This window comes from Miniopterus natalensis, chromosome 4 (assembly GCF_054644295.1).
Source record: "Miniopterus natalensis isolate mMinNat1 chromosome 4, mMinNat1.hap1, whole genome shotgun sequence".
NCBI classification, from domain to species: domain Eukaryota; kingdom Metazoa; phylum Chordata; class Mammalia; order Chiroptera; family Miniopteridae; genus Miniopterus; species Miniopterus natalensis.
Window position 1 is genome coordinate 42630707 of NC_142084.1, and position 23171 is coordinate 42653877.

General features: G+C 42.2%; 1 protein-coding gene across 1 annotated transcript in view; it reads left to right on the forward strand.

Annotated features, from left to right (window-relative positions):
* DCLK2 (doublecortin like kinase 2) overlaps positions 1 to 23171 on the forward strand; it is a gene marked incomplete at its 3' end in the record, with an annotated part of 130988 nt that overhangs the window by 77255 nt on the left and 30562 nt on the right. The window contains exons 4-6 of the mRNA XM_087816507.1: positions 2674 to 2772; positions 7200 to 7294; positions 22461 to 22536. Of these exons, the coding sequence (XP_087672633.1) occupies positions 2674 to 2772; positions 7200 to 7294; positions 22461 to 22536 (270 nt within the window). The remainder of the gene's footprint in view (positions 1 to 2673; positions 2773 to 7199; positions 7295 to 22460; positions 22537 to 23171) is intronic.

The window sequence follows — 23171 nt, forward strand, 5'->3', positions numbered from 1 at the left end:
GTAGGATAATCTTTTTCTCTTGATTGTAGCTAGTGGATGGAGTTTTCAACTATTTAGCAATAACCTTGGTATTTCAAATGTTATTGTTTCTGGAAATCATTGCTTTATTCTGTTGTCTTGAATTAATTTAAACCTATTACAGTAGTAGTGATTATTTTCACTGATAAAGTCAATTTCATCTTTAATGAGGTAAAGTCATACAGATATAACATTTCACAGAGAAGAGGGATATTAGAAATACAACCTCACTGTTTAATTTCATGAATGAGGAAAGTTAGTTTTTCAAAAATTAGACCAAAGGTAGATCCTTTCCAGTCTGTAGTGATTCTGACAGTCCAGAATTAGAGAAACATAATACCAAATAAATACTATGATCCATTGACTTTTAAAAATTCAAAATTCAAGATTTCAGCATGAAATCTCCCTGTGTAAATCTTTCCCGGTACACTAAGTCAGTTGCCTTGGGGTGATGTATGTACCTTGTGCTTGGGACTCATTGATCGACTCTTTGTTTTCCTGTTCGGTTTTTCACTGCTGCCAGATTTCTTTGTGTGTTTCTGTACTGTCTTATAGTCTATTGGGCTGGACCTGCTTTAAACTGGTAATATCACTGGGAAGTCCTTAAAAAACTGCAGGTGATGTCCTTTTATGGAACGTATCATCCATGTAATGTTCTCCCTGATTCTCACGGATGACTAAGGTTGACTGAAACATGTATTCATATGTGAGCTGTATTTTACATCTTTCTTGATTTTAGCATAATTTCATTTCACAGTATTTCTCTGATGTCCATGTTGGTCATTTTGAAAGCTGAGACAGTGAATCTGAATATGTTCTAGGTTATAAAGTTAATTTGTGTAACAACAAAACCAATAATGAAACATTTATTGATCACATGCTATGTATGTACCAGGCATTGTACTCAGTTTGCATGTATGCTGTAAACTTACCTAAGCTAGTTGGATCAGTGGTAGTTTTTTTGTCATTGTTGGTACAGATAGACTCATTAGACAGAAGTGATAGCTACTTATTGCTTCCCTCTCAGTGACTAATTCCTTAACCTTCTGAAAGCTGGGGATGATAACAGTGGCCTTTTCACAAGATTCTGTGAGGATTAAATAAGTTAATATATAAAGTAATTAGAAGGGTACCTGGTTATACAATATGTGTTATCGCTATTGTTTTAATGTTGTTGTTAAACACCACCATCAGGTCATCAAATTTAGAGTGAAAGCAGTTCTCAGAATACACATATTAGGAGGTAATGTTTTTTCAAAATCAGTTATTTAACTTAGGTTGTAATCTTGATGAAGTACCAACTGTCTGTCCTTTTAGATTTGACATCTTGCATTAAAACCCATTAGCCTAGTGTTAGTCAAGTAACTTAATCCTAAGAGCCGGAAGCAGGACTGGCCCAGATTCCTAAACCCAGACTGTAGTTCTGAGGGTCTAGTATTGGCTCTGCAGGTTTAGACATCCTGCTCATACAAGTGGCAGTGCCTTTAAGGTGTTTCTAACTCATCCACACACCACTCCTTTCAAGAATGGAATACTTGCCCGGCCGGCGTGGCTCAGCGGTTGAGCGTGGACCTATGAACCACGAGGTCACGGTTCAGTTTCGGTCAGGGCACATGTCTGGTTTGCAGGCTCCATCCCCAGTAGGGGGCGTGCAGGAGGCAGTCGATCAATGATTCTCTCCCTTCATTGATGTTTCTGTCTCTCTCTCCCTCTCCCTTCCTCTTTCTGAAGTCAATAATAATAATAATAAAACATTTTTAAAAAGGAATGGAATACTTAGTAACATCCATAATGCTAATTAACTAAGCTGAAGTTGCTGCAGCTCCCTCTGTGTGAGGTTTTGATTAGAGTCTCTCAAATGCTAACTATCCTCGCCAGTGTGCATTTGCCTGATTAGTGTACTTCACATGTTAATTTACTGCCCCTGGGGTATACATTAAAACCAACCCACGCTTTAACCTCCTACATAAATTGAAGTATTTTAATGTAAATTATGGACAGTATGTTATCTAATTTAATCCTTAGAACAAGCCCACAAAGCAGATTTCATTCTAATTTCATTTTCCTAGGGGAAAAACTGAGGTTTAGAGCCTAACCAAGTTCCCCTAGTTTACAAAGTCAAATCTATGATTCATCCAAAATCTGCAAGGACTTTAAAAGCCATGTTCTTAATCATTCGAATTAGAAATGCTTCTTTTAGCTTTAATTAGCTCTGATACTCTACACATTATTTGGCTATTTATGGGAAGACCAAAGTTATTGTTTAAAGTTTGTTTCCTTGTTTCTCCTGCTCCACACTTTGGAAAGATGGGACAGTAAGGGGTTCATAAATTAGAGTCCTACATAGCCTTTCAGCATAGGATAAAAATTTGGAAAGAATAATAAAAGTGTAGCCTTTGCCTATCAATGCTGCTGTCTAAAAAACGTTGCACATGTTTAGATGAGGGTATGTGTGTGTATCGAGTTAGGACGCTGGGCTTTCTGTGTCCACCTGGAACAGTGAGTTGATGTCACAGATGTGTAGCTTCAGGTGTACTTTTGTTATAGAGAAATGACCAGGTAATGGTCCCAGGCAGTCGACTATTTTCCCATGCGATCTTCCTCTGGCTAGTATTAAAACCAGATGCATTTAACGCACTTTTCCTTTCCTTCTAGAGTGCCGCGTCTTGAAGTCTTCTTATTCTCGCTCCGCAGCTAAGTATTCTGGATCCAAGAGCCCTGGGCCCTCTCGTCGCAGCAAATCACCAGCCTCAGGTAGTTAATGGAGGAGGAATGATGGTCACAGAAGGAGCTCTCAGTTTCCTTTAGTTTTCTCCGATTATTACGAATCCGTAGACTTTCCACTGCTTGTATGCAGCCAGGTTGCAGAACAGCATGTAGATGACATGATTTTTAAAACCAACAATTGAAGTTTTTCTCAAAATTATAGTAAGTCATCTAAGAAACTAGCTTGTTTTCTGAAACATTGTTTTTTTAGAACAATCCTATTATTTCAGTTCTCCTGATATGCACATTGACCTGTTTCACATTTTGACCACCTTGTACTGCATTTTTAATTTTGTGCTCTGTGATTGTGGACATTTTCTTCTCTTACTGATGTAAAACTCGCACATACAGACACCTAATATAACAGTGTATTTACTCGGTAGGTTTCCACATGCTTTTCCTTCATCGAGCAATTTAACAGCAGCAACTATTCTTCTCGGAAAGAAGTATTTACTTATTTAAGAGTCAGACTTAACTGGAATTTAGTTTCTCTCAGGTCCTACACCTATAGATTTGTCATCATTTGACTGTTTTGGCATTTAAAATATGTAAAAACACCCATAAACATCTTGATACATCGATCCTACAAGCTTTGTTTATAGTATAATCATGAGTAACGTTGCTGATATTATTTGCCGTGAAGGAAAGGATTGTGAAAAACCATGACCTCACATGTGGGAAATCTAGAACACCTGAAAGGAGAATCAATAAAAGCTGTCTCAAGCATCATACTTTTTATAAAGTACCGAGTTTGGGGCCGTTCACTGCTTCCCCTCAGCACCCCCGCGTTGTCTGGGCCGGGCCGGTTTACCCTTCTGTTTGTGTGCACGTTTAGACCTGCCGAATAACCGCTCTCCTTACTGTCTCCTCCTCTGTGTATACTGAATGTGCACAGTAAAGAGGGGTGGCCACTCCGCCAGTGCCTACTCTACAGCCAGATCCCCAGGTGAGCCATGGGCAGCGTGGCCTCGTCACTCGGCTGGGTTTCTGTTGTCTGCACAGTGCTGTTTCCTTTGCTCCATTCCCGCGCCTGCGTCGCCCGCCCGCTGTGCATCTGTGCGTGTGAAATGCTTCGGCCGGAGGGGCTTCGCCTCCCGCGCCTGCTGGGAACCGGGCGTTGCCGGAAAGTCGCCACGTGCCCGTCTGCGTGTGGCAGCTGTCCTAAGTGATGGGGGAGGCACGTCGCCTCACGGGGGTTACTTTCTAGTCGAATTTGGAGAATATTCTGTGACTGAAAAAGGCTGAAGTTGGTTGGTAATGTGAAAATGGCCACAGATGCAACTGTACTATTCTCACCTTCTTCCCCGCCCTGGGCTTCATAGGCCCAATACTTCCTTTTTCTAAAAGTGTTGACAACGTGCCTATTTCTAACTGAAAGCATCTTTCTGCTGTTAAGCTTATGCTATGCTTTCTGTAAAGTTATCTCACACACTGGGAAAGGGAACAGGCTATGAAATTTGCATAAATACACAGAACTAAGCTTACCATATGGAAAATGTAGACTTTTGTCAGGTTCTTAGCTTTTGTTTTAGTGATAGGTCTATGGATGCTTCTCATACAGTAAAATAACAAAATAAACGTGGGGAGAGTGTTTTAAGAATCAGGCATTATGATGATTCCAGTTTCGTCTCCCTGAGGTTGAAAGAGGGAAATTAACATACTGAACTCAAAACATGTTTCATAGCCACATTTGTCTTGCAGACCAACTGCTTCATAACATAGTCTAATAAATGCATGAATCTTTTTAAGTCAAATTTGGAATGCTTAGTAATTGATTCAAGAATCTCCACATTCCAGTACCCCAAAGTTTTTTAACAGTGCATATTTGGATTTGGGTTAATAGAATAGATCTTACATAAGTAAAAGTTGTGAGATGCTTAAATCACCTTTCAGAGGGCAGACTGCTTCTTTGTAAGAGATAACTCACAAGTGTGTTCACCACACATTGCAGTCACTGAAAACTGAGGCCCGAGTCAATCGCCGGGACTTCACTGAGATTATAAGAAAGTTATTATATGTATTTATTCATATTATGTTCTTTCCCCACTTCCAGCAGGGAAAGAGTTTTGTATTATTAAAGCCACAGTAGCCAGAAGAATAACTTGCTTTTATAGACTGCTTCAGCTGTGGTCTACCTCTTACCATTTAAAAAATTCCGAGGGACTAATTGGAATTTCAAATAGAGCTAGTAACTTTGTAAACATAATATTGTATTTTTTCGATCTTGGGACAGAAATACTCCCATAAGTGAAGTCTTATGGTTGACTAAATTCCTCATCAAGACTCTAATTTATTGTAATAGCTAAATAGTGTGTAATAAGCACATAGACGTTAATCTGGAAGACATAAGTGGTTAAATAGTTACCATAACTGGAGACTTCAAAATTCTCACTTTAGGTTTCTAGCTTGTGATTCTTTCATAATTGACTCATATTTTTAAAAGTATTCAGAGCAAACAAACAAGCAAATAGTAAAGTCCCCAGGTTTATTTCTTACCAGAAGTTGAGGGGAGGGGTGGCTAAAAGCCTCACTTTGGGGGAGAGAATCAGGGGTGTAGTGAGGGGAGAAGGCACAGTGGACCCCTGTCACACGTCCCACGTCCCCTCCCAAAGACTCTGGACAAATGTGCAAATAAATGAAATGGGGGACTGCTCATTAGAGAACATTTTTTAGAACCTTCCAAATTTAGAGAGCTACATGTGACAATATCTCTTTAGGATGAGGGGTAACTGGGGGGAAATATGGACATGTAGTTACTGATACCAGTTAAACCCCGGCAGCGAGTTTTGTTAAGAAATATGTTTAGGCAGGGGGTGTATTGTTAGGGAGATTGGTCTGCTACACAGACCACCATTTGCAGGAATTTTTTTTTTTTCTTTAGTCTCTTTTCTGTCTCGGTTCCAAGGAGGCCTTTGATGTCAATGTGGTGTCTGAATATTACTGAAAGCTAATAGCACTTACTTGTATAGGATCTGGGGACCAACACAGATTGCTGTGTGGGATGTAGGAAAAAAGGTCTAGGCTCACAGCAAGTTTTCCTGTTCACTGTCCACAAAAATCTCTATTTTATGTGAATTCCTCCCACCAGTTCCCTTTAAAGAGAATTTCAAAAATATATTACATTGATTCAAATTTAACATAATTGAGAAAAATCATGGCTGTTGAATACTCTTAAAATGTTTTTAATGGATAGTTAATCTTTGCTGAATTTTTAAAATGACAGTACACTAAGCAAACATGACTTCATAGACCCCTATCAACCCCTGTGTACATATGATTGATCTAATCACAAATACCAGATCCAGAACTTCTACCTCCACCCAAGGACTGGTTCTCACCTTTTTGAATCACCTAGTCAGGACTTTTATGTCTGCATTTTGCTTTTAATACTTATTAGCATCCTTTAAAATAATAGTTGTCTGCTCCCTCATATTAAAAAAACAAAAGAAGATGGACTTTGCTTTGCTTTCCATAGAGATGATTGGCAGTTTTGATCTACTTTGGGCAAAAGCATTGAAGAGTCATGAAAAGAGGGGTTATAAATGCTCCTTAGAAAAGAAAAAAAATTACAGCAATACTAGGTATTAACTACCAGCTTTAGATCCAGGTGATACAATTAGGAATAGGCATAAGTCATACTAAACTGTTTGATGAGTGTTCTGTAGTACAGAATCTGCAGTCAACCTTCCTGTGGAAAAAGCAGTGTCTATACTCTTCCCAGCATAGGCTCTAAATTGAACTTTCAACCTATGAAATATGTGGAAGTTTGGAGGAGGGTGTATAAAAACCATCAAATTTGCTCAATAATGGGGAAATTTATCTGTGAAAAAAAGAAAATGAATTAGAAATAACTAGTCTAGATAAAAAGTAAGTTGAGTGTCTTTTATAGCCTTCAAACAAGTAGATATAACACAGAAAATGACCATTAATTTTCCCTTTCCATTAAGAATGTACTTAATAATGTGTTTGGATTATGGTGGATCTGATTTGGGAGAGCCATAGAATGTCTTGATTTTTCAGGTTGGTATATGCCAAGTTAGTGGATGTTGGAGGTTATGGGACAGCCTTCATAGGAAGCCATTACGAAGATAACCGCCATTCATTTCCCTACCCTTGCTGGCGGGGCCAGGATATATGGACAAGTCCTTGTTCGCATCTCTAGTTCCATAATGTTCTATATCTTTGTCTGTGTCACTGTTGGAAAGCTATTGTTGAAAATAATCCTAGCTTCACTCCTTATTTGTGCGATACGTTGTCTATAATACAATAAGATACATTATTTTTGCTTTTTGCTGATTTGCCATCTGCTTTGAGCTTTAAATGAATTGAAGCTTCATGCATGTGCTTATTGTTTGGACACGGTCTGGTTGTCTTGAGTTTTAATGACCTCTGTGTCCTTTGTGTCTCCTGGTCAGTTAATGGAACTCCCAGCAGCCAGCTCTCCACTCCTAAGTCTACGAAGTCCTCCAGTTCCTCTCCAACTAGCCCAGGAAGCTTCAGAGGATTAAAGGTATGAAACAGCCTATGTGGTGTGTTTCTGTGGTTTTGGTATTTTAAGTTGCATAGTTTAGTAGTTTAATATGTTCAGGGGCTTGGGTGCAGTAACAAATCAAGAAGGAAAGAGGTCAGGATTTGGGGCCAGAAAGACATGACTTTGGATCCTGTGTCCTGTTTCATTTTGTAATATTGGCCAACTCAATGAACTTTGCTGAGCTGAACTCTTCCCATCTCTGAAATGGGAACATAAGGTTGTGGTTAGGATTGAATATAACGTGGTAAAATACTATCGGTAGTAGTTTTCCCGTTATTAGCAAAATGACTTGCAATGATGAAGCCTTGGAGAACTTGATGATTCTTCTTAAAAATTTCATTTTGAATCATGACTTTAATATTGGTAACATAATTTGAAAGTCTAAAATAGAGTGAAATACTGGTATAATACTTATATACATAAGTAGTAACACAAGAACAATATGTTCATTTTGATGAAGAACTTAGAAATAAATCTTAGGTTTTGAATGTGATGTCTTTATATAAAAGTAACATAACAAGATCACCAGTTGGTTTAATAGGCATTTTATCTAGTAGGGAAAAGAATGGTGAGTAAAACTAGATTTGAAAAATTTCAACAAGCTTAACTAGACTTAGCAGCTCTCAATAATTTAAACTTACAAGAGAAAATGTTCCCGGTAAAGTAGCAACAAATTTAGAGGTTAAAGATGGACAGTTTCCTTCTGTAGAAACAGATTGTCCTTCCTGGAATGTACTCTGAGAATACCGAGTACACAGAGCGCCGTCCATGAATGTACGTGTACATTAACTTTCATGCTCCTGGCGTGTTGCGTTGACAGTGGAAATGCCCTCCTTAGGAATACGTTCTCCAAAATTGGTTGGTATCATCTGAGTGTTTTTCTTTACTTTAAGGATGTTGAAAAATATTTTTCATTAATAAAATACATGGTGAACCCCTCCTGCCCCCGCCCCCCTTTGAGTGAATGAGACATGAGAACCTGCCAAGTCAGGCATCCTGACCCCTTCAGAGCAGTGAGGGCTGTGGTTCCCCCACTTCTCAAAGGGTTTCATTCTCCACCCAGCTTGCAGGTTTGCTTGTCCTGCCCTCAGACTGTTGTGTCTATCCCAGAGTGAACTTGCACGGTTCTCATCTAAGTGCCTGAAACAGAAAAAAGAAATTTCCTCCAGAAAAAGACAAACTGCTTTTGTGCCTCCTGGCTTCTGTCGATTGGCAGGATTTGGACTGAGACCAGTAATAAGTTTGGGATTGGAAGTACCTAGCTCTCACCTACCTCTGAGCACTGGGAGCTCCTTGTATTTATAACAACCAGGCATTTTCTGAACTGTGTGCTAAATGGGCTTAGGTCAGTTTACAATAGAATTTCAGTGGGATTCTGAACTGTTAATTCCAAAAGAAGTTACATATAAATTAAAATTTACTAATAAGCAAATTAAGTATTTTTCAGCTTTCCTTTCCCAACTTATTTTCCCCCAGAATAGATAGAAGGTGCACTCTTTTTCATTTGAGTAACTTTCAGGAGAACTAAAGTAAAAATAATTCAAGTTGGTTCACCTCTTTCCTAGTTTCAATTGTTTCATCATTTGTTTAAGCGAAAGCAAGTGGCCCCTAGTTCTGGTCATTGTTAACCCAACATTGCAAACCCAACATGAGCTCTGCAGTGAGCCACGTGCAAAAGTCCTTCGGATTTTCCCCTGGGCTGTTGCTCCAGGCAGGGCTGCATGCAGCCTTCCAGGCGGGTCCTTCAGTCTCTGCTTACCTAGGGTCTCGGTCATTTTCCCCTTTTTTGTTAGCCATTGGTAACCTGGGCTCCCATCTTTCTTCCTAGTACATCTTCAACTCCAAACCCAACATTGTCCTTTTTTGTTGATGTCCCCAGATTACTTCGTGCGCAGCATGCACCCCCACTCCCTCACACGGGTGTACAAACTCCCACAAGATCACTGACATTTCTGGACTGAAGATATGTGAAATTTAAAAAACCTGATAATTTGTATTATTGCTGAGGCATTAGGTTGTTATTCTCACTATGCTGGGTATGTCTTAATTATTATAGTAACCTTAGCATTTAGCACACAGTTCCATATGGGGCACAGAGTAAATCTGAGGGATTACTTATTGATGTCAAAAAACATAAAGGGAAATGTTGATTACAGGAGGTAAAATGAAGTTACCAGTAAGGTAGAGAGCAGTGATCTTTCCAGGGCCCTTCACCCACCCCTCTCCACCACACCTGAGGCCTGTGAGCTTTGCCAACACCTATAAGACCTCTGGGGTTTCTTTTTCTCATGTGTAAAATAAGGATGTTTGATTTTAAATTACCTCTAAAAATGCTGGGATTATAGTCTTTTTTAAGTTGCCAAAATACCTAACTAGGCGGCTGGGGAGTCTATTTCTCTTCTCACTTTAAAGCTGTTGTAGAATCACCGAATTTTACATCAGATATTAGCAGCTAGATGAGTTCCTGCCACACTGATCAGCTTTTCAGACACAATGTTAAACGTCTCTGGCCCTGCCTATTCCCACGGGTCGTGCCTTGTGGAAATTTCATCTCATTACAGTTCCCAGCAGTCTGTGATATATATTGTCACTGGGATGAAAACCTGCCTTTGAAAAACTACAACTTAGTCATGTTACTTACTGTACAAAATAACCCTAATTTCGATGTCATTGTAAAGCTCTAGTCAGCATCTGTTCACATTTGCATTATTTGTAATGTCCGTTCGGCGACATTACAAATGTAGAATTACAGATAATTACCATGTGCTAGTGCTATGCTTTTTCCTTCCCCTCCATTTAAAATCGCTTATTAAGATCAATTAAGAGAGAATGTCTGACAATGGAGGACTGTTTTTCATGGGCAGAAACTTTTTACCATTATTTATCCTAGTTAGAAGCTTAATGGCTTTGGGGATAGATAATCTTTTTTCCAGAGAATCAGAGAATTGACAAAAGCAAGCAAGCTTAGCCAGGACGGCGTGTGCAGGAGTCGACACTCATGTCTCTCTCTGCCAGGACACAGCTTTGGGCAGATTTTTTTTTAATTTTTTTTACTATCTGGGTTTTAGTTCGTAGGGAATTAAGCAAACAAGTCAGAGGTAAGCAGAATTTTATGTTCTGTCACAGTTTATTCCCCCTTTGTGCTAATTTCTGGGAATCATTTTGGTGGGAACACTGAAAGAACTGAAAGTGAAAATAGAGCGGATGTAATGTTTAATCTCTAACCACAGTGTCATGGCACTCTTGTTTGCTCATTGAAAAAGATGAGAGATACAAAAGCAGCCCTCCTTCCACAAAAGTACTCATAGTTTTCCTAATAATTTCCTCGAGAGGAAGACAATGCTGCTCTATTCATGTGCATTCATTGTAAGTTCACACTCTCTGCGGGGCTGGACCAGAGTAAGGAGCAGAAGCAAAACTTTCTTCAAATTGTGAAGTTTTTGCAGGATGAAAGTATAAGAAATATGGTAGTGACCAAGTAATTATGGTTCTTTAAACCTGAACCTGAGAGACTTCAGGACCACTGAGAGTGAGTCGTACGTACCTCAGTTATGTTTTTGATTTTGCTAGATAGTTACCACAAACTGTTGAATGTGGAACCTGGAAGCGGTCTTGGATCTTTTAGTGTAGTGTTCTTTTTTTTTTTTTTTTTTACATACCTGAGGATATTTTTTCCATTGCTTTTTAGAGAGAGTGGAAGGGAGGAAGGGAGGAGGGAGGGAGGGAGAGAGAGAGAGAAAGAGAAACATCAGTGTGAGAGAGACATATCGATTGGTTGCCTCCTACACAAGCCCCAGCTGGGCCAAGGATTGAACCTGCAGCCCAGGTATTTGCCCTTGACTGGGAATCAAACCCACAACCCTTCTGTATGTGGGCCAGCACTCTAACCACTGAGCAACACCAGCCAGGGCTAGCTTTCATTTTATAGTTGGAGAAACTGAGGTTCAGAGAAGTAATTCGCTCAAGATCCCAGTGGCCATTTGGGATCTCTGACCCTGTCAGGGTCTGTGTCTCTAACCTCTGACTTCTCCCCGTCACTGGTGGGTCTGCATCAAGGACTCCAACACAGGCCCCAGGGGGAAGCTTGTGCGATTGTTACAGAAAGGCTATGCCATGTCAGTCTTTTAGAGGGAAGAGTGCTGGTGTGGTTTGCTTGCTGAATTTGTGGGTTTGGGTCTGCACAAATGCTCTGAATGAAAAAGGGGTGAGAGATTAAGGAAGGAACAGGAGGGGAGGGTTGGGAAAGGGGAGACAAACCTGGGGTGGAGGAGAGGCTGGATGAAAGGAGGAGGAAAGACGGAGAATTCCTGTTGATAGCTCTTCCTGGGAGACTTGGGGGAAGAGCTTGCTAATAGGTATCTAATGAGCACTTTTCAAGTGAAATGGTCTGTCTATACTGTGTGCCCAGCACTTCAGCCTGACCCTATAAAGCTTTAGTAAAACGACAAAACTCACAGTAGGTTAGGGTTATTGGCTTTCTTTGGAAGCTAGCAATGGAGCCGAGTATTGTCAGGCTTGGCGTAGGTTGGAAAGAGATAGCCTAGTCCAGGCGCAGCAAATGCATGGGTTCATGGATATGAACTGATGTTACATGGTAGGACAGTGACGGAAGCCTGCTTGTGAGGAGTGTGGTGGCATAGCTGGGATTTGAAAGCAGAGCTCATGCTCATAACCATTATGAGCCTCCAAGGACACAGTGAGAAAGCAAGGCCAGTCTGTTGAACATGATTAGAAACAACATGGTCAGACCAAAAGTTCATAAAACAAGATGCTAGGGCCACCTGGCAGATCCCCACTGGGCCTCCTCCCAGAACCTAGTCCCTAGGTATTAGAATTTGGCTCTGATTTTGCATGGATGTAGGGAATCTGGCTTTCCTAAAGGGCAATGCCACTCATAGTGATAGTAACCTGGGGAGGAGGCATTTCTGCAGGCCAGACACAAGCCACCTCCACCACAGTGGTACCATCAGGTACATGGGGAGCCCAAAGACCTTTGCAGTACGGTCAGCTTATGCCAAGTTGTACTGGGCCCGTATCCAGAGGGTGACAACTTGTCAGGACTCTGTTTTTCTTTTGCCTTCCTCAGTAATTAAAATTTTCCTGAGTGCCTGGAATTGGTATTTGCTTGGCTCTTCCCTTAGCTGTGTGACCTTGGGCAAGTCACATCACCCTTTCTCTATAAAAAGGGGATTAATAGGACCTGCAGCACAGGGTTGAGATTAATTGGTTAACTATAGAGAAAGCCTCAGAATAGCTTTGTCATTCTTTCTTACTGTAAACCTTGGCGTTTTTCCAGGTTCAGTTTTCACATGAGAGAAGTTTCACTTACCAAAAAAAAAAAATTGACGTGCAGTAGTAGTGTAGGAAAAGAAAAGAAAAAGTGAGAAAAGTCAGGCTCCAGATTTTATTACCACCTCTGCTTTTTTATGATGACTTTCTATTCCAATCCTATTAATCTGTAGATAATTCTATTAGCTATAAGTTATCCCTAGACTTAGCCACTTAAAACAACAGTTAAAAAATTATTTGTTCATCCAGTTTTTGTGGGTCAGGAATTCAAGAGCAGTTTAACTGGGTGGTTCTGGCTTAAACATTTTGATGAGATTGTAGTCAAGGTGCGCACCAGGACTGCAGTCGCCTGAAGGCTTGGTTGGGAATAGAGGATCCCCTTCCAAGGTGACTCATTCACGGGGTGTCAAGGCGATGCTGGCTCTCTGCAGGAGCCCTCAGTCCTCCCGAGTTTGAACCTCTCCATAGCTGGTCTGAGCACCCTCAGAACACGGCAGCTCTGGGTTTCCCCAGAGCGAGGGATCTGAAAGCGCGTGCCTTCTGCGGCCTAGCCTTGGAAGCCAGACACCGTCATTTCCTTCAGATCTTAGCAGCCCCACGTATCAGCCTAGTTCAGGGCGGGTGGGACTACACAAGGGCATGGACACCGGGAGGTGAGGCTCGTGGGAACCATACTGGGCACTGGCTACCAATGCTTTCATCTCTTTATCAGCCACTCAGAGTTACTTAGACTGCCCCTGCTCCCTCCGTGGCTTTCTGTGCAGGGTCCTTTGGAAGGGCCATAAAAGTCTCTCTCCCCATCAATTCTATTGCTTTGTTCCCCTCCAGTCCTTTCGTTCTCCAGACCCGTCACTCCCTGCCCATTCCTCTCTCTCTCCTTCAAATCCTAGAATTCCACCTCCGCTGACATTTTCTTCTCTTAATCCCCACCTTCCTGACCCTCTGTTTTCCCCTTGACCTCAGCCCATGATCTGCTGTTTCTTCTGCCCACGCTCCTCAGCATCCCTTCCATCTAGCTGATAACTTGCCCTGCGGGAATATTTACTACGCTTAAATCACAGCGTGTTCTTTGGGACAGATAGGCAATAAAGAGTACTAAATGTGTCATCAGCTGCCAGATGGATGAAGAAAGCATTGCCCTGAAATTTAATTCATCATCCATGTCCCAATTTAAGACTTTTCAAGGCTGCAGGAACTTAAGGTTTCAGAGTCAGGGGCACATCTGTGGACGCTGAAGGATAACACGTCTCACGTTTTGATGCTGAAGTGTATGCCCAGAGGCTGTCTACGGTGAGCGCTCCTGCTGGTTGAAAGAAGAAACAAAAAAAGTACATTTGGAACATTGTCCAACATCTTGAGATTATAAACTGTCTGGTGTGCTGATATTTTATCTGATGATGTCTCCTGGGTCCGCTGGTGGTGAAAGATTTTTCCAGATTTGTGAAGTGTGATGAAAGGGCTGGTAGTATCTCATGCTGATTGGCAGAGCTAAATGTAACTCCTTGACCTCCTGACCTTCAAAACTTCTTTTCGAAGCTGTGAAATGTAAATCCACAGTAGCTGCTGACCTTGGATGTTTTTGCTTTTCCCTGGAGCTTTGGCTTTTCTTTGGTATTTGAAACCGGTTAATAATCATAGGTACTAAGAGACTGACTACTTTTAGATCCTTTTTATTACCCCAGAAAGGTTGGGCGGTAACTTCATCTTTGAATGTAATTGATCTTATCGACAGAATCAAAAAACAAAAGAGGGCCTAAGCAGCTTCCAAGACTTCAGTGCCCTAACAAAATAAATCATCGTAATGAATCTCAGACTCTGGTTGAGGACAGTGGTTTGCACATTGCAGTTGCTCAGTAAATGGAGGCATTTGGTCGGTAAATGACTCAACCAGGCTGAAACACTCCTTTGTGGGAATGGAGGGAGCTCTTGCTAAGCAGATCAGTGTGTAAACAGAATCAATTGTAAAAACTTTATTTGAATATAAGCCATGCTCTTTCATCTTAAATGCCCCCATATTCATAAAAGTGATAGTACCAAAAAATGCTTCTAGGCAGTGCATTAGAGATCATTGGACAGAGTTAAGAGTTAAGACTTAGAGCTCACTGTAGTGAACTGTTCTGCACCAGTGACCCTCACTGGTGGCCTCCATAGCTGGAACTAAAGGGACCTTAGTTAGCACCTAAGAATCGATGATACCTCACAGTGAAAGCATGTAGACATTTTCAGCAGGTAGACTCGGCTGTACCTCTGTACCAACTGTCTGTTGCTTAAAATCCAATAAGCCAACACTTTGCCTGAAAAGCTCGCTTACAGGGATGTGCTGAGATTCTGTGCTGGTTTTGAGAGGCCCTGTAGTCAACTGAGGTGGCAGCGATACTCAGGGAAAAGAAAGGCATAGGTCAGCCACTTCCACATAACCCATTTTTTAGACTGTTGAGCTGGCTGCTATCTTAAATCTGTACGTACACAGGGAGGGGTTCTGTTAATCACTGCTCACCGCTATTAACCAATCACAAATCTCAGGCCACTAACTTAACCAAATGAATCCAAGTCTAAGGTACGGCTACAGATAAGAATTCTTTGTATGTCACCGACCCCTAGGTGCTAATTCAGATGAATTATTCACATATCTCACTACTAATACTAAGTATTTCAGAGTAAATTGTCCCAAATTCTAATATAAAAGTGATAAAACTTTTTGTTTTTAAATGCATGCCTAATTCAGCATTTGTAGTAATTGACACTGGATTTCCTTTCTAAAGAATGGAATCGATGTTTCTGATATATATATTTTTAAACCACAAAAATAATGAAGCAAAATCCACTTGTGAGTAATATCTAGTATACTGATCTAAAAAAAAAAAAGCACACTTCAGAAGTCTTTAAAAAAAAAAAATTCTTAAGCTCTCTTTATGTGAGGAAAGGCCGTGAATTATCAATTTGTATATTATGTGATAAATTTACAGGAATGTGACTATAGTTTTGTGATCTGAAAGCATGTTCAGATCACAGAACTATATACACCACAATGAAGAATTTGAGCAGTGAATCTGCTACTGGGTGACATCCCTCGGTTAATTTAATAGCCTTGAAAGACTTCTCCTCCTGTTCTTAGAGGGAGGGATAGTGTGAGAGCAGCCAAATAGCCCCCGGGCTCTGGAGTCAAACCTGGGTTTAGATTCATTTGCTGTGGTGTTTGGGCGAGTTATATAACCTCCCTGCGCTTCGGTTTCTTCATAAATCCGTGATAATAATTCATAAGACATAAAGTACTCATTTCAGGACTTGGCACAGAGTGGGCATTCCATAAATTGTAATGAGTGTTGTCTTCCCTTTTCTTACAAAGGGAAGGTTGTTCTTTGGCTATAGGTGACTTGCAATGATTAGGTTATTGGATGAGTGACAGAATTTAAAGTAGCTGAACAATTCATTACACTTGCTGCCAACAACTTCCTCCACAGAGGTTCTCAGCCTTGGCTGCACGTTATCTTCTGTGGAGCTTTAAAAAATACCGATGCCTGGGCCCTACACCGAAGAATTCTTTAATCTGGGGTACAGCCTGAAATAGAATGTTCCAAATCTTTCCAGTATGTACAGCCTTTCCTAATGTACAGCCAAGGACTGAGAGCCTCTGCTTTATAGCATCAGCAATACCCTGAGGGTGGTTCTGTTCTAGAGCTTTAAAGTATTATGTTGGAGGGAAAGTTTGCCCAGGAAAGTTCTTGTAGACCAGAGGTTTGCCTATGACCAAATTTGGCCCCTTCCCTGTTTTTCTAAATAAAGTTTCATTGGAACACAGCCATGCTTGTTTGTTTACCTATGGCCTGTGGCTGCTTTCATGTTACAACAGCAGAGTTGGGTAGTTGTGACAGAGACCATATGACCTACAAAGGCTAAAGTATTCCTCTCTGGCCATTTAGGAAATTGCGTCTGACCCCTACAGTAGGCCACTTAAAAATGGAATCGTAGCTCTGGCCCGTGTGGCTCAGTTGGTTCAGTATCATCCCCTGCACTGAAAGGTTGCCGGTTCAGTTCCCGGTCAGGGCACATGCCCAGGTTGTGAGCTTGATCCCTGGTAGGGGGTGTACAGGAGGCAGCAGATCAGTGTTTTGCTCTCACATCGATACTTCTCTCTCCCTCTCCCTTCCTCTCTCTAAAAGTCAACAAAAATATATATATATTTTTAAAAATGAAATCATAGTGCTATTTTCCAAGATGCATTCAAGAAAGTCAACTTACTACACATGAATATCTCCTAGATTCTGTTCAAGTTCTTTCTTCCATGAAAAACCAAAATAGTGTCCAACATTATCCTCAAAAGTCAATAGTAACATGCTATAATGCATTGATAGAGCCATCTTTGCTACTTTTTTTTCTTTAAAAAAAAGACTCGCCTATTTCGGAACAAACCCTCACATTTTTAATTTAGTCCTTACCATTTCTCTTTAAATTTTAAGTTTTATAGAAATTGTAATAATCCACTTATCAAAGAGATTTAATGTAGGACACTGACTCAACTTGCTGACTAAAAATGCAGAAAGCTGGAATGTGACTTCTTATCAAATGGACTCACTCAGCCATGAATGCCTTTTTAAATGATGCTGGCAGTTGAGAACACTTTATAGCTTTTTCTGCTCTGTTTTAAGTCTTCTTTGAAAAAGTTCTTAGCAGAGGCGGATTCTTGTGCATTTCCCTTCCTTGCTTACTCATAAAAATGGAGCTGCTCCTGCCAGAGGAGGAAGTGGGTAGGGCCGCGGTGCAGGTCACAGGGAACACGCTCCCCAATATCTCCACAGTCTTTTCATCACCTTCCCTCCTGGGCCAATCAGGACCTCGTCAGGAAATAGGTCCCCCTCTCCTCCCACCCCGAAGCACAATCACAGCTCTTTGAACTGGTTGGTAATTATGGAAGCTGCCTTGAAAGAGCCCAGACGCTGTCACCCGCTTGTGCGTGTTGTGGAGGACCTCCCCCGCGGGCAGCGTCCAGGCGCTTCCTTTGTGCCGTCTCAGCATCGGAGTTGCTGATGGAAGCATGAAAGCGCATTAGCATTTTAAGAGATTTTAATAACAGTTCTTAGTTAGACAATAGAGATGGGACAGCTTTCATCAGGAATGCCCTATTTGAATCACTCTGGAGCTAATTCAATCCTTGCTTCAATAAGGGGATAATTCTCTTACGAGAGACAGGGAAATACATAAATTGTGCCTGGGAAACAGGGAGAAATTTTGCAGGCATAGTGTTGTCCCCTGGGTTTTCATGGCTCTTTGTCTGCCTGTCTCTCGGGACACTGGGAATGCTCTGCTTTCGAGCTCACAGTGGACACTTTGCTTGCATCAGGGATCTTGGTGAATACCCAGCTTTTCTTGGACCCTGGATCACAGAGCTTCACTCCTGGGAGGTCAAGTGAACTTAATCCCTGGCGGTGGGGTGCAGGTGTTGCAAGGGCAGGTTTGTGCCTTCGCAAAACAGCGCACTCTCAGACCCTCAGCTGTAGGAACCACAGCGTGGGATGTAGAGGTTTTTCTGGAAGGGTTTTAAGTGCACACATGAGCCTCTTCATGAGATTGCAAACTTCTGGGCAGCAGTGAGCATGTCCCTTCCGCTTTGTAGCCTCTAAAAACCCAACATGGGTTGTTGCTGAGAGAGGAAAGGAAAACTGCCCCTGTGTCTGATCATGTTACTGACTAGTCAGCTGGGTTGGAATAAAATGATTCCCCTTAGTTTTCCATATTTTCATTTTCTTCGTGAACGCTTTATTTTCAAATAAAGGAACATATTTGGATAAGTAATTATATGTGACTCCTGTTAACTCTATTTTTAAATGATTTTAAAAAATCATTCCATTTGAGAACTTTGAAAAGTGTTCTTTTTGCCATTATTGGCCAAGAAAGCCACATTTCCCGGTGATTTCCTGAAACCTTTGTCAGGTACACACGAAAGTTGGCTTTCCCTTGACCCAACAGTCTCACCCTCTCTGTGAGGCCACCCCCTCCTCTGAGGCTCACTCTGCAGCCCAGTTGCCACCCTCTTTTAGTTGCCAGAGAACCAGCTTCTACCACCTGCTCTATCTCCTGGTCTCTTTCTCTGCTCTTTGCTGCCTCTAAATTCCAACTTAAACCAGGTGTGTCTCTGCTGGGCTGTACCGGGAATCAGAACAGGTAGGAGTGGGGTCTAAACCAAATGAACATGGGGTAAGTCGCAGTGGGGTAAAGGAGCTCAAATACTCTGAGGGGGTCATCCATCCATGGGAAAATGCACAGGGAGGTAAAAATGCCTGCATTTTAGCCCCTTCAAGACTTCCTTCTTAGAGAGCCCTTAGGACAGATAGAATGCATCTGCTTGCAGTGAACTAAAGCTTACTCAGATTAGCTCAAGAAAGGGACTTATGCCCAGCCGGTGTGGCTTATCGATTGAGCATTGACCTATGATCCTGGAGATCATGATTCGATTCCTGGTCAGGGCACATGCCCGGGTTGTGGGCTCAATCCCCAGTGAGGGGGTGTGCAGGAGGCAGCCAATCAATGACTCTCATCATTGATATTTCTGCCTCTCTCTCCCCGCCCCCCGCCCTCTCTCCCTCTCCCCCTCTCCCTTTCCCTCTCTCTCTCTGCCTCTCCTTTTCCCCCCTCCCTCTCCCCATCTTCCTCTTCCTCTCTCTCCCTCTCTCCCCCTTTCCCCCCTTTCCCCCCTTTCCCCCCCTTCCTCTCTCTGAAATCAATAAAGACATATTTAAGAACAAAAACAAAAAGACTTATTAGAAGAACGTTACCTGCTTCCAGGAGAAGTAAGCAAGCAGGCCTGGGACAAGGCAGGTGTCTCTGCAGGGGGTGCAGGGCCTGCATATTGCACACTTCCCTTTGGCTCTAAGGGTTGGGAGATGGTTCCTCCCCAGAGCTCAGGCCTGACCGGCCAGCTATGGCCTGAGCATGGGGCTGCCCCATTCTTGGTGGTGAGATTTAGACTTGGAGGTAAGCTGGTCACTGTTCACTGCTGTTTCTGGGCACTGACAGTCCGCCCCCTTCACCCCTGGAACCCAGGCCAAGCAGCTGTCAAAGGGAGTGTCTCCATGTATCTTTGGAGGCACAACTTTCAAAAAGATGACATTTGACATTTCTCTCATTTTTAGTCTATCTAGAATTTGGCTGATATGAATTTGATTTGGATCTCTTTTTCCCTTGTCAGACAATTTTCAGTCTAGGAAGGGTTGGATTGGAAGAGGAACAGACTTGGAATGAATTATTTAGCAAAAGGTCTGTTCTAGCCATTGCACATTCAACAATTTAAAAGCAGTTCCCAGCCTGGTTGGCTTGGCTCAGCAGTTGAGCATTGACCTAGGACCCAGGAGACTGCGGTTCGATTCTCGGTCAGGACACACACCCGGGTTTCAGGCTCGATCCCCAGTTGGGAGCATGCAAGAGGCAGCTGATCAATGACTCTCTCATCACTGATGTTTCTATCTCTCTCTCCCTCTCTCTGAAATCAATAAAGACGTATTTTTAAAAAGCAACAACCCTTCTTTAAATAAGTAAAAGCAGTTCCCAGTCATTCGTTTTAAGGCTCTGTGTGTGATAGACGTTTTAAGGAAAGGCACTAATAACTAATATTGAGTTAGTGTTTCATGTCAGTGACTGTGCTAAATGATTTTACATTATGAGCTAATTTTAATTCTTTAGCAGATCTTTGAGCTAGGTGCTGCTACTGTCCCTTACGTTCAGAGGAAAAAATAAGACTTAGAAAGCTTAAGCAGCTTTTCAAAAAAAGAGGAGATTGGGTTAATCTAAGTATAAAATATATGGAGAAAAAGTAGTGGAAACAAATCGGACAGGCAGGTATGGGGACATCATGACCTGAATGCCACGCTGAAGATTGGGGGGTTATTCTCTTGATAACGAAGACCCACTGAGGTTTTTGGATCCTGGGGTTCATACCAGAACCATCCCGTGGAAGTTTCCCTGGCAGCAATGCGTGGAACGGGTGAGGCTAAGGAGCCTTTGACAGCTGCTGAGAGAAGCGTGGGGGGGGGGGGGGCAGTGATGAGGTGGGAGCTGTGTGGCGGAGCCGCGGAGAACGTGGTGGGCTTTGCATCCGTTCCCTTTGCATCCCCCTTCTGGGCCTTGGTTTTGAACAGTCTAGCTTCTAAACATTCTAGCATAGACTCCTGCTCATCTTGGAGCTGCCTAGTGTTTCAGTGGCAACAAAAACAATAAAACAACAAAACAAACGAAAATGCTAAATTTTGAAAAACTTCCGTTGTCGACCAATTACCTTGTATCGTGAGGAAGCAAAATGATGGACTCCTGAGGCGTCAGGTGTTGAGCCGAGTGCGGCACTGCCATCAGGTTAGGGGTGGCCAGCAAGGGCCCGCCCACACCCGCCTTCCCACGCAGCCGCCCGGCGTGGCAGAGGGAAGAAAACAGAACCCTGTGAGGGGCGTTTGCCACGCGGACCCGAGCTGGCTCGGGTGTCTCGGCGTTCCTTTCCAGGCCTCGGGCTTCCTAACAGGACGCGCTGCTTCTGGTTTTATTGCCCACGCAGGTGCAGTTAGTTGCATGGGGTCTGAAAAGACAGCCCCGGTTTTACATGTCTCTTGTTCTCGAGCCTCGTACTTTATTCCAGAAGAACTTGTGGGTGATCCTGTTGAAGGGGTGTTTTATAGGTATTGGGCTGTCCTGAGTTTTGAACCAGACAGCTGCCATGAAGCCGTCCACCTCGCCCCGAGGAGAGGAGACTCAGTGTCTCCAGCTAGTGAGCACTCTGGGAAGGGCGGTCCCTGCCCTGTGTCATTTATGTTTTCTTGTAGCAAGTGTGAGTTAAGTACTGTGTGTACCAGACACGGTGCTGCATGTGGGAGCTGCAGCTACCAGGATAGTTTGGCCATAGAAGCAAGTGTGTAAGCGAACCAGTACAAAAATGTCAAAGGTGCTTCTCAAGATTTCATAGGTCCTGTGACCCTGTAAGCTCCTGAAAGGAGTTATTGAGAGAGACAGAGAGAGGAACAGAGACAGAGAAGGAGAGGAGAGAAATTTAAAGATCAAAGGGAAACGTTTGAGTTCAAAAGTGTGTAAGAGCCCTTGGGGATTAAGAAAAGAATTCTGTAAGCCTGCAGTATAATAAACTTAATATGAATAATATTCATATGTGAGGTTTTCAGTTTACCTAAGAACTAGAGATATTTCTGTGTTAGAATGGGAGCTTCAGCTTTTTGTTAAGTTGGAAAGTACTTTTTAGTTTTATCTTTTATTTCCCTCTGGTTCCTGGTAATGAAAATCCTTACAGTGCTCAAGAGGGATTCCTGCTACTTTAGGGCCTGTGAAGGCGAGGGTTGAGCCGTCTTTACAGACCCTGCACACGGGATCCTGAATTCACAAGAGGGTGTGGAAGGTGATGCAGTCTGGGGCACGGGGCTGGAGTTCTCAGAAGGGTTTGCCCTTAGCAGGGGCTCCCTAGGATCAGCCACAGGAGTGGCTGGGAGACCTGGGGATTCACTGCTGACTTGGAATAATCTGTGGTTCTAAGACTTATTTTGCCACTCCATGAGTACCCTGTAGAGCTCCAATGCCATATAAATCTCCTTTATTTCACTGAGGTAAAAAACAAACAAACAATATCAAAGAGAGTAACACACTGTCAATTTTCCTGATGTCTAATCCTAATAGAAAATATCATCTCTAAGGAAAAAATGCATGAATGTGATGTGTGTAGGGAGAGAGGTGAGATGGAAAGAAAGGCAATGCTTCGTCTATTTCTGTATCACTGTATTTTTACATTCTATTAGCATTTTCTGTTATCTAAGGATTGGCTAGCTAAAGATTTGTAAAGTCTTCCTGATAAATAATGGCCATTCTCTTCTTTCAGCAGATTTCTGCACATGGCAGATCTTCTTCCAATATAAATGGTGGACCTGAACTTGATCGTTGCCTGAGTCCCGAAGGTAGTTCTCAATCTGATGGTTACTTTTATAAGGAAGTCATCCATGTGAACTCGGTGGCCATCCCAAATCCACTTGTGCTAAATTACCTTCCTAAACAGGGATATGGTCATGTCACTAAATTGGCCTTAGTGGTTGTTAATTAAGCTATTCTAATTTCATTTTTTGACTTTAGTTTCCTTTATTTTTCCTTATAGATTTTCTTTATATTATGTCTGCAATATACTGGGTCCTGGAGATATATTGTAAAAAGTAATTGATCTTAACCACTTCCTCCTCCTGATCCCCACCCACCACTACCATCACCTTTCTGAGAAGACTTTGAGCCAGAAATTAGCTTAAAAAAAAAAATACAGGGTGTTCCAAAAAAAATGTATACACACTTTAAATAATTATAAATTCCAATGGGTCAAATGAAAAGAAAGAAACATCAATTGAGCTACCAGCTGTTACAGTGTGTATACATTTTATGGGATACCCTGTGTGTGTGTGTGTGTGTGTGTGTGTGTGTGTGTGTGTGTGTGTGTATGTATATAAAATTGATTTATTGGGGTGACATTGGCTCACAAAACCATACAGGTTTCAAGTGTACAACTCAGTAAGACATCGTCTGTACACTGCATGGTGTGCCCATCCCC